Below are 16828 nucleotides of genomic sequence, written 5' to 3'. Positions count from 1 at the left end.
CTACAGCTAAGATGCTTATGGAGAAAGTACCTAGAACCCATTCAAACAGCTATTGACTATCTATTCTGTATCATAACACAGGTATGTCTTTGAGGGGCCTGCCCATCAAAAAGCTCACAACATAATATGCTACAGTCATTCAGCAAATATTTATTGTCAACCTACTGTGTTCCAGACACAAAGAATAAGACAAAATCCTGCCCTGAAGTAGTTTGTACTCTAATGCTACTATTTCATAAAACATTAGATATTCTGACGCTCTCAGACAAACTGCAGATTTATGAGGGAAGAAAGATGAAAGAATAGGATGTAGAAGATCCACAACTTTTCTTCCTCACATTGACACCCTGAAGCCATCTTCTGCAGAATTCAGTCTTTCATACAGTGCCGGAGTTCGAGATCCGGGCTGGCACAGGATGGCAGGGGCTACAGCCAGCTGCTGTAGTATGAGAAGGGGCCTGGTCATCTGCCAAGGCAGCAGGGGTGATGGCTCCCAGGCCACTGGGGTCTGTGAAGGGGGCAGACCAAGCTCGGCAAAGAGGCCTTCACTCTGGTCCTTGCTGAGGGCCTGGAGGCTGCTGGCTCTCTTGGGACCCATGTCACAGGCTGAGTCTCCTCACCCAACCAGCTTCCCATTCCTCACCCAGCTGTCGTCACTCTCCTCCCTCCCCAGCTGATACAGGGGCTCGCTGTGTCCCCTGAACCAGAGGGGAGCAGGACGGGGCCCCCCAAGGGCTGTGCTTGAGCATGACACCCTTTTCCCCACCGCTGCTGCAGGTCCCTAGCATGTCCCTGCTCAGAGGCTGAAGACAAGGGGTGTCCCATCATCCATCCTGGCCAGTCGAAAAGTTTACCACTGGTCACAAGAGTGACTGAGAGGGAATTCTGAAATCAGCACAAATCCACCACCACTAGTGGAAAAAAAATTCAGAATATGTACCCCATGGATAAAACATATTATGTTTTTGCTAGCTTCTCTGCGTCACCATTGGTCACACGACGGTCACATAAAAAAACCACCTTTTTGGTCTTTGTTTTCAGGCATTAACCACACTCTCCCCCAATATCCACAAAACATTACTGAGTGTCTGATGCAGGCAGGCAGGACCCTTTGTGAAGTGCTACAGACTACAGGATAAAATAAGTATCAAACATGGTCCAGCCCCACCCTTTAAGGAGTGAAATATGGCTCCCCACTCTGGACAGACATCCTTCCGGGGCGCTCACACTCACATGGGGAGATAATGTTATCAAACACAAGTCTGTGTGCCCAACGCACAATGAGGCCAAACAATACTAAAATGACAGAGTTTGGAGCAGAGAAAGGTTTACTGCAGGGCCATGCAAGGAGACAGGCGGCCCATGCTTTAGAAACCCCGAACTCCCAGAACGCTTTCAGCAAAGCCCTTTTATAGGAAAGGTGAGGGAGGCACGTGGTTAGCTGTTGCAAACTTCTTGGTGTCAGATCCTTTGTTCCTGAGGTTGGGTCATGTCAGGTCACGACGTTCCTGTAAACCTTCACCAAAACAAATGTTATTCTCTGCCCTGACGAGAGAGGGCAAGGTCCCAAGGCCCAACTTCCGCCCTCCGAGGTCCAGGCCCTGGCTAAGAGGAGGGGGGGGTCCCTGCACGGGCCGGTTACCCTGCCCGGGAGCGTTCGCCCAGCACCCAGTCTGGGTCCTCCTGCCAGTGCCCAGGCCGGGCTAAAGAGGCAGATCTCAGCTGGCGTCGCCCTCAGGGCCAGGTCCCCAGACCCTGCCCAGCCGTCATCACTGAGGAGGCAAGGTGCCCAGGATCCAGCCGGCCCTCAGGCTTTGCATTTAAACTGGAGAGAATCATTTGTGTAGGATCAAGGTAATATCTCTGGTAGCAAATACCCATCAGGTGAATTCCCAGCTCACGACAACTGCCCTTCTTTGAGAATAGCCCCACCACAGAGGTGGACCTGAAGTAATGCTGTGCAATGTCCTTGCAACTTAACCCTGACCTCTGGCCACCTCCTAGGGGAAGACAACTGATCTCAGCTGGACCAATTTTTGAAACTTGAACAGAGAGACTGAAGCTGGCTGAAGCGGTTACCTGGATGGCAGTGTCCGTACACTCCAGTGGCTGAGGCCTTCGTGGGCTGCCACCCATGCAGACAGCCACCCCCGTTAGGTGGCAGAGGTGGGGACGGGGGAGAGGTTCGCTGCTGCTTCAAGGCCTGGGCCCGGCCAGCAGGCAGCCGTGGAGAGGGCTCTGGGGCTCTGCGGGACATAGCCCTCAGCCTGTCCCCGAGCCCCCAGCTCATCCGCCAGCCCCGAGGCCGGAGGGCCTGGAGGGCTCTGGGGAAACGGCCACGATCGGCCTCTCACTGCACTGTCTGCCTTGAGGACCACTATCAGGCCGACTGTTGGCGGAGTGGGACCTCTAACTGATGCGCTAAAGGTCTCGTGATAACGGCTGCACACCCACCCCGCCCCTACTACAGTAAGACAGAGATTTAATAACTTGGGTAGCAAAAAAGCACCTCAGTAGCAATGCAAGATCTGATAGAAGGATTCATAAAATAGTTCAAAATTATTTTTCTAGTAGAGAAGAAAGGGATTGCTTAGGTTGGAGAGGAAAGGGATGGGTTTATAGGAGAAATGGAATTCAAGCAGGGCAAGTTTTGAGGAAGAGCAGGATAAGGATATATGGAAAACACAATATTTTACCCAAGCAGGCATTTAATAAACATTTAATGAATGACTAAATGAAAAGATTAGAGTGTGGAACCCACTTGGGTAAAATCACATGAACGTTTCCAGAGGCAAAACACTGAAGCACATGCTAGCCAGAAGATGGGGTTCTATAGGGGCACAGCAGGAAAAAAGGCTGGGAAGGTAACGGTCAGATGGTGGGAGATATGGAATACCCTTATCCCAGGGACTTCAGGGAAGTACTGAGGATTCTGAAACAGAGGGTAAAATAAAGACCTTTAGACAGGATGCAAAGAGGAGAGATAATAGCTCTGTGTCCTACAATTTAGAAGTTAATCACACACTGGTGAAAATTTTTCTAAAAGGAAATTTGTTTTCTATGATTTTCTTTTAAAAGTCTATGTACATTACTCAAAATAAAAGAAATACACATAATGCCTTCTACATAATAGTGGAAGGAATTTGTCCCCAAGGATCTTTTCTTTGTATAAATGATGCCACCACAATTGACACTTCAATAAAAATGAATATTTATGAAATGTAAAATGATTTGGATTAACTTATTCCAATTTCACCCTCTAAATTTAGATTTTTAAATCACGCCAAAATGTGGATTTTGATTACAAAAGCAAGTTGGGGAAGAAAAACAGAACTTGACATGAAAAAGAGAGCAAAATTTAAAAAGAAGGAAAAAAAAGAACTTGAAATAGGGATGAAAAAAGATGATAGAAAGGTGGTCAATTAGACTAAAAACAGCAGAAAGAGATCATCTTCAAAGTGGAGTTACTTAATTCAATAATGCAGTCACATTATAAGAACCAAAAGTTAAAAAAAAGCATGGAGTCAAGTCTCCCAGCTGTGTCTCCCCTCCACCATCAGCTCACTGCATCGCCCTCTCTGTGGCCATTACTTTCTTATTTATCCTTCCAAAGTTTCTTTGTGCATAAATACTATTATTTTCCTCCCTGTTCACACAAAAGTTAACATATAACACTGTTCTGACCTTGCATTTTTCACCTAACACTATATCTTGGCAATCTCTCCATACCATTCATATAGATATTCCATGTTCTTTTTTACAGCTGCATATTTCATTGTGAGGACGAACCATAATTTATTTAACTAGCCCCTATTGATGGGTGTTTGGGTTGTTTCCAATCTTTGACTACTGCAAGCAAAGCTGCAGTGAATAACCTGGTACAGTCATCATTTGGCACGAATGCAAGTATATCTGTAGGATAAATTCCCAGGAATTGAATTCCTCGGTCAAAAGGTATACGCATTTAAATTTTTGACAGATATGGCCAAATTGCCTTCCATAAGAGTTGAGCCAATTTACATTCTTGCCAGCTATGTACAAGAGTGTCTTCTTCCTTAAGGATTTACCAACAAAGTATATCATCAAATTTCTGGATTTTTGCCAGTCTGAAGAATGAAAAATGGTACTTGCATTCTCCTCATTATGAATGAAGCTGAGCATCTTTTTATATGTTTAAGAGCCAATTATACTTCCTTTTCTGTAAACTGCTCATAACCTTTCTCTATTTTTCTAATGGATGTTGGTGTTTTCTTATTATCTTCTAGAAGCTTCTTACATATTAGGGAGATTAGTCCTTCACCTACGATATGAGTTGCAAATATTTACCCCAGTTTGTCTTTTGAATTTGCTTGCGGTAATTTTTGCCTGCAGAAGATTTTTATTTTGTTGTGATCTAATTCATCAGTTTTTTAAGTCTTCTGATTTTCAAGTCATGGTTAGAAAGGCTTTCCTTTCTAAAGGAATTCTCCCTTGCTCATCCTTAAATTATTTCCTTTTGTACATTTAACTAAATGAAAAAACAGTACATATAGTAGTTAAGATCACAAACCCTAGAGGCAAACTGCCTATATTCATATCCCAGATCCACTACTTATTAGCTATATGACCTTGTATAAGTCACCTAAATTCTATAGGCCTCAGTTTCCACACCTAGAAGTGGGGATAATAAGAGTTACCACCTCCTCAGGTTGTTGTACGATTAAACGTATTAGTAAATGTAAATCAATTACTACAGTGTCCAGCATATAGTAAACACTCAGTAAGAGTGAGCTATTATCAACATATATCTTTCGGAACTTATCCTGGTTTAAGACGTAAAGTACAGATCCAACTTTGGTGGGGGTTTTTTTGGTTTTTTGTTTGTTTGTTTTCCATATGGCTACTCAGTTGTCCCATAACCATTTATTGAATATTCCATCTTTTCCCCACTGATTTGAGATGTCACCTGTATCATATGCTACATTCTCATACATATTTAAGAATTTCTGATCTTTCTATCGACCTATCTATTCATGGACCAGTCCCACACTGTTTAAATTATTAAGCTTCACTTTTACTATGTGCAAGGGCTAGGTGTCCCTCTTTGTTCTTCTTTTACAGTTACCATTAACTATTCCTGCTTATTTTTCCATATGAATTTTTTAAATTAGTGCATCCTGTTCTAGAACAAAATAAAAATATCATTAGTATTTTTCTTGAAACCATGTTACCTTTATAAATTAACTTAGGGTAGGGTGCAAATAACAACAGACGTAAACAGAGGTAATATAGAAAGGTGAAAAGCTGTTAAACAGATTGGAGGTTGGAGTAGAGATGAATTTAACTTTCAAAACAATATTATTAAGTCCCTAAGCTTCAATCTTACAGCCACTGAAAACCCACCAAAGAGGTAACACTGCCCATTTCTTGGGCCAATCAGAACCTTCGGCAACCTGTCAAGGCAGCAGTACCAGGGGTAGAGATAGGAAAGGCCACAATCTAAAATTTAAGTATTTGCGGGGGCGGAAGTTACAACAGCTGAACAAAAAGGACGTGTGCCTTATAGGCTTGGTCCTACGCCAAAAAAAAGTTCACTGGTCCAAATACAGCAATGTATGCATGGCTATATAAAAAGGCGGAAGAGCCAGGACAAGAACCAAGTCCTGAGGTTTTGCAGTCAGAGTTATTAGATGGATAGAAAAAGAAATCGTTGGCTTGTTTCTGTCATGTTAGTTAATCTTTTACCAAAAGTGTCATTTATATACTAAAGAATTGAGTGGGAAGACTTTGGTTAAGATAAAGGAGAACTAAATTGTGGTCAGTTTTAACCTTGAACCAGTTTGGAAATCTGATCAGGAGTTTTTGGTTTGTTTTTAGATGTCTAGGAGGACATACCACAGACACTGTAGTGTGTAAAGAGGAAGTTTCATACAAGCTGGGAAAGTTCAGCATTGAGAAGTATTGCCTTTAAATATCCATTTATGAATCCTAGTTTGTTAAAAGAGAATTCTCTTTCAAGATAAATCAAGTTTAGATAATGGGGTTATGTAATTTAGAGACAGATTTAAAGATAATCGGGATTTTTTTTTTTTCAAAACTCATTCTCTGAATTTGAGTCAAAAATAAGCTTTTTAAGGCTATCAATGAGTTGGGAGTTAAGTGATGTGGGACACAGGAAATAGAACTGCTAATGTAGGTGAATGAGAAACAGGTCACACAGCATCAGTTCCCAAACTGCCTCAAATCCAAAAACCTCTACCTTCTCCATTCTCATACTGAGTATCGTGTATGATACACAGATCCTCAGAACGACCTCCTCCTATATATACACTCAACAATTCTTTAAGGAAAAGAAAGATGGAAGAATCCCTAGAAAACTGTAAATGCAGGATTTATCTTGGCATCGAGCCATATGTAAAAGATTAATCACCGCTTAATCCTCCAACACCTCTAAGGCAGCCGTTTACAAACTACCGAGTGCATTAGTACCATCGGAAGGGCGCATTTAAAAGATATCATTGGGACTACACTATGAGAAGCAATGCACCAAGATAATACTTCTCAAAATATGGTCCTCAGGTTGGTGGACACGTGCTATCTGCGACCTTCTAAGGGGCTGAGACAGAAATTAGAGTTAAGCTTTTGAAACTTTTAGAGTAGTTTCTACCACTTCATTTTTATTATATTTTATATATATTTTATTATATTCTCCAGAAGTATTGGTATGAGATTGGAAAATTATTTTTAAGTTTGGGAAGCACAGCTCTTCTGCGTGGCTGACACACACAGGCAAAGCCGGGAGCACAGGGCCAGGGGCAGCTCCTGCCAACTGGGGGAAACCGGGCAGTCCTGGAGGATAATGGTAGCCTGAGGATAATTCCTACAACCAGAACAGTGGAGAAACAATTTCAAAACTGCAGTATTCGTCGTTCTGTACCATTCCATTGCTTCCAGTGACAACACAACGCCGCAGCACCGATGCAAGTGGCCAGCATCCCAGCGGCCGGTGCCAAAAAGAAAGGGGATGCACACCGTGGGAAAGGGCGAAAATTGGGTCAGTGCTTTTCCCGCCCCAAGTTTGAAGCCGCCGGGGTATTTGCACTGTAGGTGAATTACACCACCGTAGTAGGTCCAGTCAACGCGTTTCGCGTTGTTTTAGCTGGTGAGAACCCAAACAAAGAAAGAGTAGCTACCCCGGGCCCCCTCCCCTGCCAGCGCCCTCCGCGCCTGCGCAGAACCCCGGCTGCCGACCCTCCCGAGGCTGGTCCCCGGCTCCCTTCCGGCGGCCAGAGGATGCGCGTGCATAGCGGCGACGACCGCGCCCTCGGTGCATGCCCGCGTCCTTACCCGCTACGGCGATCGCCTCCTTCCGGCCCGGCAGGGCCGCCTGGGGGCTGACGATGTTGGAGGCGGAGTTACCCATTATCCCGACGGAGAAGAGGCTCTGGAAGAGCTGGCGGGCCGTCCTGGTGGCGGCGAGCATGGGCGGGTGGCTGGCCTAGGGGCCGCCGGGCGGACCGGCGCGGTCGGGAGCCGAGGCGCCGCTGCGGAGTGGGCGGCCGGCGCGGGGCGGCGGGAGCGCGGCGCACTGGCCGGCCGGCGGGCGGGCGGGTCAGCGGGGGCACGTGCGCGGCGGGCTGTGCTGCCCCCGCACCGGAATCGAATGATTACCTCAGCCTCGGGCCGGGCGGGTCGGGAACGAGGGTGTGTTCTCGCCCTGGCGTGGGGCCGGGTCCGGGGAGGCACCTGCGAGTTTTCCTTGCTCCCCTTCGGTGCAAAGTTCCCGGGCGGAAGACAAGTGTACTAATGGCGGTAACAAAGTACGTGAAGCGGCAGGGGCCAAAAAAATAATGCCCGGCTTTTGACTTTAAAGTTCGTTCGCATTTCACAATCTCCTTAACAATTGCTCGGTGTGCCCAGTAAGCTGTACAAACTAGTAACTATATCTGTTTCCACTGGAGCCATTATGATGATAAATTCTCAAAAAGATGATTATCCAAAGTGAAAACTAAGCACAATTTTCAAAAAGTTAAGAATAGGGAAGATAATTCAATATAATGTTTTATATATACATATATATATATGCACACACACACATAGAAATAATATACTGATAAACACAAGGGGGAAAAATAGGAGCAAGGCACTGATAACCCATTAACGCAGTTGAGGTGAACTTAAGGGTTCTATTGGATCATTCTTGGCTCTCAAATCATGGGACGTAACATTTGCTCCTGTGACAGATTTTCAACCCCAAAAATAAGGTGGGTGGAGGCAGATGGGTGACTTGGGAGTTGCATATGTGAAATTTTGGTTTTACACGAATGTTCTGCCAAAGTGGGCGGATAGTCTCATGAAGGAAGGAACTTCAGATTAGCACCCAGAGAAATGAGAAGGCTTTGAGCCAGCCTCCCTGGTGGATTTAGTTACCTCTCATGTTGTTTAGTTACCTCTTTGTGCTCATGTGGTCTGGATTGTAACCTGACGACAGGAGGATTAGACCTACTGTATTGTAGAATATGGCCAGACCGGTAACATTAAAACCTCGGTCAAAGTGTTTGTTTTGTAATACGGGCTCTGTCTGGGTAGTATGCCTCGGTTTTTACTTCCGATTTATTTGGTTTTGCTATGAGATTATACGAAGTAGGTTCTACAGGCCTTTCCTGAAAGCTTTACAAGGTGTCCCTTCTAGGTCGTAAGATCGTTCTTCTGTCAAAGGAAATAGTCTGTGTTTTCTTTTTCTGTGTTTTGTGGTTGATTGTATGAAATTAAGAACTGAAGAATTTGGGGACTTCCCCAGCAGTCCAGTGGTTAAGACCCCGCGCTTCCACTGCACTAGTCGCCGGTTCCATCCCTGGTCGGGGAACTAAGATCCCACGTGACACACACACACACACACACACACACACACACACACACACACACACAAAACCGAAGAATTTTTCATGTCAAGGAGAAGTACTTACATAATGTTAAGAAACCACCACAAAGCTACAGTATGTATATGTGTAGTATGTAGTACACGTATAATAATGCATACACCTCCCCTTGCACACCCACTGAAGAAAGACTAGAAAAAATTGAAAAAATGTTTGCAGTTTTGTTGTTGTTCATGGTAATGGTTGACTGGTTTTCACTTTCTTTAAACTTCTGGTTTGAAATGGTACATATTGTTACAGTGTTCTCAAGTATTCCCATGGCTGTGTTACTTTTATTATAATTTTTTTTTAATTTTTAAAAGAAAAAAATACCTTTTTTCATAAAACAGGGATTTCTTATCTCATTTACCAGAATAGTTGAGAGAAAAGTTACACTGAGGTTGGTTGCTTGGTTGGCTGGTTGGTTGGTTGGTTGGTTGGTTGGTTTAGGAGAGAATTAATATTCCTGCCTTCAATGATGGCATTTTCATCACTAAGGTTTCGTTTTCTTCAGAATCTCGTAAACCTTCTGAGCTTCTCCGCACTGAGAGAGTCTTTTTTTGTCCATATTCCGCATTGGGCACGCACTGCTTTGAAGTGTTATTTTTGTGATTATGCTCTGGTTTTCCAACAAATTCTAACAATGTATGTTCTTTAGGATGCAGTCTAAGCATCCTCTTTGGTATTAACAAAGACCCACAATACATCAGTTTAAACAAAATAGAAGTTTATTTCTTCTATTATGTAACTATCCAGAAATAGGGCACTGAGCAGGACAGTGTCTTTTCTTCCGTAATATCTCACACTGTATTGGCTCAAATTAAGTGTACAGTGATTATGTATTTGGTTTAGTTGGGTCAAAACGCTGACTTAGAATAGCAAAAGTTTCTTTTCCATGTGTTCAGGAATGGCTCTGCCTTGCCCCTTGGAGAAAGGAATATTTAATACTCTTTTCCAAAACTAGGCCTAGCTTTTCGTTGGAATACAGATTAGGTTGCTGTAACCCAAAGGTATTATATTTGAAACAAGAGAGTTTTTGTTTTGTTTTTTTTCTCTCATATACTGGTCCAGGACTAGGAGGGCAGCACTGCTATCCTCATACGTAACCACCATCCCAGAACCTGTCAGCGCATCTGTATCTTAGCCCAGCAAAAAGGCAGAAAGGAAAGGGGTGCACATCTCAGTACTCCTAGGAGTGTGTCCCAGAGGTAGCACACGTCGTTTCTCCTCATTCCATTGACCTGGTTAGACACACAGCCACATCTAACTGTTGGGAAGGTGGGAGGTAAAGTTCTCTAGCTGGGCAACCACAGATCCAGCTAACACTTGGCAGTTCTAGTAACAAAGGAAGAAGGTAAGAATGTACTTTGGTGGACAACTCTGTTACAGTCCATTCCTCTGGCCATCGAGATATCCATATGTGTGTGTATATGTATATGTATATGTATATGTATATATATGTGTGTGCATATATATATATATATATATGAATATATCCCCTTCTTCTGACATATAGGACACACCCTATTTTAAAGTTCCAAGCAGGTACTGCATCCCTTTCAAACCCTTTCAAAGTCCACAATCTGAAGATGATGTGCAATCCTTTACAGGTCTGGATGTAACGCCTCATGATCCAGTGACCTATAAACTAAAAACATGAGGTGTCTGTTCCCTCCCCCCACTCTCTCCCCCACACACCTGGTGTACAGTGATGAAGCAGGATATTAAAATCTATTTGGAAAAAGAATGGGGTGGGGGAAGAGTAGTCACTGGTCCACAGTCTAATCAAATGTTGCAAAAGGGAAACTTCCAAGACTGCCTAGACAGTGGAGGTCGGGAGTGTGGATGGTGGTGGATGGGAAACTAGAGGAGGTAACATGGAGTAAGTAGTCTGAGGACTCTGACATCTAAGGTGGGAACCTCCCTCCCACTTGATTCACTCTGTCTATACCAACTGGAATGCCTGCCTGATTCTCTCTGGTTTTCTGACCTTATTCTTCATTCAATTCAAGACTCATCTTGTCTGTGCAACCTTCCCTGATTGCACAAGGAAACAGGGTTATTCATTGAGCCTAGGTTGCCCCATAGCACTCACCACTTGCATCACTCGGGTAGCACATAGCCTGTACTACCTTGTGTTGTTAGTTATCTGAAAAGATATACTAATTATTATGGAGGTTTCAAATACGACCACAAATTGTTTTTTTTTCTTATAGATCTTTACTGGAGTATAATTACTTCACAATACTGTGTTAGTTTCTGCTGTACCCCAAAGTGAATCAGCCCTATGCATACATATGTCCCCATATCCCATCCCTCTTGAGCCTCCCTATCCCACCCTCCCTATCCCACCCCTCTAGGTGGTCGCAAAGCACTGAGCTGATCTCTCTGTGCTATGCGGCTGCTTCCCACTAGCTATCTATTTTACGTTTGGTAGTGTATATATGTCCACGCCACTCTCTCACTTCGTCCCAGCTTACCCTTCCCCCTCCCCGTGTCCTCAAGTCCATTCTCTAGGTCTGCATCTTTATTCCTGTCCTGCCACTAGGTTCATCATAACCTTTTTTTTTTTTTTTTTTAGATTCCATATATATGTGTTAGCATACGGTATTTGTTTTTCATTTTCTGACTTACTTCACTCTGTATCCACCTCACTACAAATAGTTCAGTTTTGTTTCTTTTTATGGCTGAGTAATATTCCATTGTATATCTGTGCCACATCTTCTTTATGCATTCATCTGTCGATGGACATTTAGGTTGCTTCCATGTCCTGGCTATTGTAAATAGTGCTGCAATGAACATTGTGGTATATGTGTCTTTTTGAATTATGGTTTTCTCAGGGTATATGCCCAATAGTGGGATTGCTGGGTCATATGGTAGTTCTATTTTTACTTTTTTAAGGAACCTCCATACTGTTTTCCATAGTGGCTGTATCAATTTACATTCGCACCAACAGTGCAGGAGGGTTCCCTTTTCACCACACCCTCTCCAGCGTTTATTGCTTCAAGATTTTTTGATGATGGCCATTCTGACCGGCGTGAGGTGATACCTCATTGTAGTTTTGATTTGCATTTCTCTAATAATTAGTGATGTTGAGCATCTTTTCATGTGCCTCTTGGCCATCTGTATGTTTTCCTTGGTCAAATGTCTATTTAGGTCTTCCACCCATTTTTTAATTGCATTGTTTGTTTTTCTGATATTGAGCTCCATGAGCTGTTTGTATATTTTGGAGATTAATCCTTTGTCTATTGTTTCATTTGCAAATATTTTCTCCCATTCTGAGGGTTGTCTTTTTGTCTTGTTTATGGTTTCCTTTGCATGCAAAAGCTTTTAAGTTTAATTAAGTCCCATTTGTTTATTTTTGTTTTTATTTCCCTTATTCTAGGAGGTGGGTCGAAAAAGATCTCGCTGTGGTTTATGTCAAAGAATGTTTTTCCTATGTTTTCCTCTAGGAGTTTTATAGTGTCTGGTCTTACATTTAGCTCTTTAATCCATTTGGAGTTTATTTTTGTGTATGGTGTTAGGTGGTGTTCTAATTTCATTCTTGTACATGTAGCTGTCCAGTTTTCCTAGCACCACTTATTGAAGAGGCTGTCCTTTCTCCATCGTATGTTCTTGCCTCCCTTGTCGTAAATTAGGTGACCATATGTGCGTGGGTTTATCTCTGGGCATTCTGTCCTGTACCATTGATATATATTTCTGTTTTTGTGCAAGTACCATATTGTCTTGATGACTGTAGCTTTGTAGTATAGTCTGAAGTCAGGGAGTCTGATTTCTCCAGTTCTGCTTTTTTCCCTCAAGACTGCTTTGGCTATTCGGGGTCTTTTGTGTCTCCATACAAATTTTAAGATTTTTTGTTCTAGTTCTGTAAAAAATGCCATTGGCAATTTGATAGGGATTGCATTGAATCTGTAGATTGCTTTGGGTAGTATAGTCACTTTCACAATATTGATTCTTCCAATCCAAGAACGTGGTATATTTCTCCATCTGTTTATGTCATCTTTGATTTCTTTCTTCAGTGTTTTATAGTTTTCTGAGTACAAGTCTTTTGCCTCCTTAGGCAGGTTTATTCCTAGGTATTTTATTCTTTTTGTTGCAGTGGTAAATGGGATTGTTTCCTTAATTTCTCTTTCTGATTTTTTGTTGTTAGTGTATAAGAATGCCAGAGATTTCTGTTCATTAATTTTGTATCCTGCAACCTTACCAAATTCATTGATTAGTTCTGGTAGTTTTCTGGTGGCATATTTAGGATTTTCTATGTATAGTATCATGTCATCTGCAAACAGTGACAGATTTACTTCTTCTTTTCCAATTTGTATTCCTTTTATTTATTTTTCTTTTCTGATTGCCGTGGCTAGGACTTCCAAAACTATGTTGAATAAGAGTGGCGAGAGTGGACATCCTTGTTTTGTTCCTGATCTTAGTGGAAATGCTTTCAGTTTTTCACCATTGAGTATGATGCTTGCTGTGGGTTTGTCTTATATTGCCTTTATTATGTTGAGGTAGGTTCCCTCTATGCCCATTTTCTGGAGAATTTTTATCAGAAGTGGGTGTGGAATTTTGTTAAAAGCTTTTTCTGCATCTATTGAGATGATCGTATGGTTTTTATTCCTTGTTAATATGGTGTATCACATTGATTGATTTGTGTATATTGAAGAATCCTTGTGTACCTGGGATAAATCCCACTTGATCATGGTGTATGATTCCTTTAATGTGTTGTTGGATTCTGTTTGCTAGTATTTTGTTCAGGATTTTTGCATCTATGTTCATCAGTGATATTGGTCTATAATTTTCTTTTTTTGTGATATCTTTTTCTGGTTTTGGTATCTGGGTGATGGTGGCTGTGTAGAATGAATTTGGGAGTGTTTCTCCCTCTGCAGTTTTTTGGAAGAGTTTGAGAAGGATAGGTGTTAGCTCTTCTCTAAATGTTTGATAGAATTAACCTGTGAAGCCATCTGGTCCTGGACTTTTGTTTGTTAGAAGATTTTTAATTATGGTTTCAATTTCATTACTTGTGATAGTAGGTCTGTTTATATTTTCTAATTCTCCCTGGTTCAGTCTTGGAAAATTATACCTTTCCAAGAATTTGTCCATTTCTTCGTGGTTGTCCATTTTATTGGCATATAGTTTTTTGTAGTAGTGTCTTATAATCCTTTGTATTTCTGCAGTGTCAGTTGTGATTTCTCATTTTTCATTTCTAATTTTATTGATGTGCGTCCTCTCCCTTTTTTTCTTGATGAGGCTGGCTAATGGTTTATCAATTTTGTTTATCTTCTCAAAGAACCAGCTTTTAGCTTTATTGAGCCTTGCTATTGTTTTCTTTGTTTCTATTTCATTTATTTCTGCTCTGATTTTTATGATTTCTTTCCTTCTACTGACTTTGGGTTTTCTTTGTTCTTCTTTCTCTAGTTGTTTTAAGTGTAGGGTTAGATTGCTTATTTTAGATTTTTCTTGTTTCTTGAGGTGAGATTGAATTGCTATAAACTTCCCTCTCAGAACTGCTTTTGCTGCATCCCATAGGTTTTGGGTCGTCCTGTTTTCATTGTCATTTGTTTCTATGTATTTTTTAATTTCTTCTTTGATTGCTTCAGTGATCTCTTGGTTATTTAGTAGTGCATTGTTTAGCCTCCATGTATTTGTGTTTTTTACAGTTTTTTCTTGTAATTGATTTCCAGTCTCATAGCATTGTGGTCAGAAAAGATGCTTAATACAATTTCAATTTTCTTAAATTTTCCGAGGCTTGATCATAAGTGGGTGTTGAAGATGTGATCCAAGTTGTGACCCAAGATGAGATCTATCCTGGAGAATGTTCCATGTGCACTTGAGAAGAAAGTATATTCTGCCACTTTTGGGTGGAATGTTCTATAAATATCAATTAAATCTATCTGGTCTATTGTGTCATTTAAAGCTTGTGTTTCCTTATTTATTTTCTGTTTGGATGATCTGTCCATTGGTGTAAGTGACGTGTTAAAGTCCCCTACTATTATTGTGTTACTGTCGATTTCTCCTTTCATGGTTGTTAGCATTTGCCTTATGTATCGGGTGCATAAACATTTATAATTGTTATATCTTCTTCTTGGATTGATCCTTTGATCATTATGTAGTGTCCTTCTTTGTCTCTTGTAATAGCCTTTATTTTAAAGTCTATTTTATCAGATACGAGTATTGCTACTCCAGCTTTCTTTTGATTTTCATTTGCATGGAACATCTTTTTCCATCCCTTCACCTTCCGTCTGTATGTGTCCCTAGGTCTGAAGTGGGTCTTTTGTAGACAGCATATATATGGGTCTTGTTTTTGTATCCATTCAGCCATTCTGTGTCTTTTGGTTGGGGCATTTAATCCATTACATTCAAGGTTATTATCAATATGTATGTTTCTATTACCATTTTCTTAATTGTTTTGGGTTTGTTTCTGTGGGTCTTTTTCTTCTCTTGTGTTTCCCACCTAGAGAAGTTTCTTTAGCATTTGTTGTAAAGCTGGTTTGGTGGTGCTGAATTCTCTTAGCTTTTCCTTGTCTGAAAAGCTTTTGATTTCTTTGTCGAATCTGAATGAGATCGTTGCTGGGCAGAGTAACCTTGGTTGTAGATTTTTCTCTTTCATCACTTTAAGTATATCCTGCCACTCCCTTCTTGCCTGCAGAGTTTCTGCTGAAAAATCAGCTGATAACCTTATGGGGATTCCTTTATATGTTATTTTTTGTTTTCCCCTTGCTGCTTTTAATATTTTTTCTTTGAATTTAATTTTTGTTAGTTTGATTAATATGTGTCTTGGTGTGGTTTTCCCTAGGGTGTATCCTGTATGGGACTCTCTGTGCTTCCTGGACTTGGGTGACTATTTCCTTTCCCATGTTAGGGACGTTTTCAACTGTAATCTCTTCAAATATTTTCTCAGACCCTTTCTTTTCCTCTTCTTCTTCTGGAACCCCTATAATTTGAATGTTTGGTGCGTTTAGTGTTGTCCCAGAGGTCTCTGAGATTGTCTGCAATTCTTTTCATTCTTTTTTCTTTATTCTGCTCCTTGGCAGTTATTTCCACCATTTTGTCTTCCAGCTCACTTATTCATTCTTCTGCCTCCGTTATTCTGTTATTGATTCCTTCTAGTGTATTTTTCATTTCAGTTATTGTGTTGTTCATCTCTGTTTGTTTGTTCTTTAGTTCTTCTAGATCTTTGTTAAACATTTCTTGTATTTTCTCAATCCGTGCCTCCATTCTGTTTCCGAGATTCTGGATCATCTTTACTATCATTACTCTGAATTCTTTTTCAGGTAGATTGCCTATTTCCTCTTCATTTATTTGGTCTTGTAGCTTTTTACCTTTCTCCTTCATCTGTGACATACTTTTTGCCGTCTCTTTTTTTTTTTTTTTTTAATGAGTGGGATTGTGTTCCTGTCTTACTGGTTGTTTGGCCTGAAGCTTCCAACACTGGAGTTTGTAGGCTCTTGGCTAGATCTGGGTCTTGGTGCTGAGATGAGGACCTCCATGAGACCTCACTCTGATGAATATTCCCTGGGGTCTGAGGTTCTCTGTTAGTCCAGTGGTTCCGACACGGAGCTCCCACTCTGGGAGCTTCGGCCCGACCCCCGGCTTGTGAACCAAGATCCTACAAGCCGCATGGGGTGGCAGAAAAAAAAAGAGAGAACAATAACAAAGTAAAAAATAAAATTAGACTAGGAAACTAACAGATATGTTAGAAAGAACATAAAAATTAAAATAGAGATGAATCAACAACTGGAAGGTACAAGAGTACCACCACAGTAAAAAAAAGAGGAGGAGGGGAAAGAGAAAGGAAAAAAAAAAAAAAAAAACGGGGAAAAGACCTTGGCTGGAGGGCGGGGCCTAAGCACGGGCGAGGTTTGGGCGGTGGACGGGGCCAATGCTCAGGACCCACAGGGCTGGAAAAGGCCCTGGGGGCTGGGGGGTGTGTGGGGCTT

General features: G+C 41.6%; 1 protein-coding gene across 2 annotated transcripts in view; it reads right to left on the bottom strand.

Moving 5' to 3' along the window:
• Positions 1-7551, bottom strand: part of MSRA (methionine sulfoxide reductase A) — a 379556-nt gene extending 372005 nt beyond the window's left edge. For both annotated transcript variants that reach the window (XM_061200754.1, XM_061200755.1), the window contains exon 1: positions 7327-7551. In XM_061200754.1, coding sequence (XP_061056737.1) covers positions 7327-7462 — 136 coding nt within the window. In that variant the 5' untranslated portion in view covers positions 7463-7551. The remainder of the gene's footprint in view (positions 1-7326) is intronic.
• Positions 7552-16828: the final 9277 nt, after the last annotated feature.

This window comes from Eubalaena glacialis, chromosome 9 (assembly GCF_028564815.1).
Source record: "Eubalaena glacialis isolate mEubGla1 chromosome 9, mEubGla1.1.hap2.+ XY, whole genome shotgun sequence".
Lineage (NCBI taxonomy): Eukaryota > Metazoa > Chordata > Mammalia > Artiodactyla > Balaenidae > Eubalaena > Eubalaena glacialis.
Note: the sequence above shows the minus strand (reverse complement) of the source record. Positions and strands in the feature narration are given on the sequence as shown.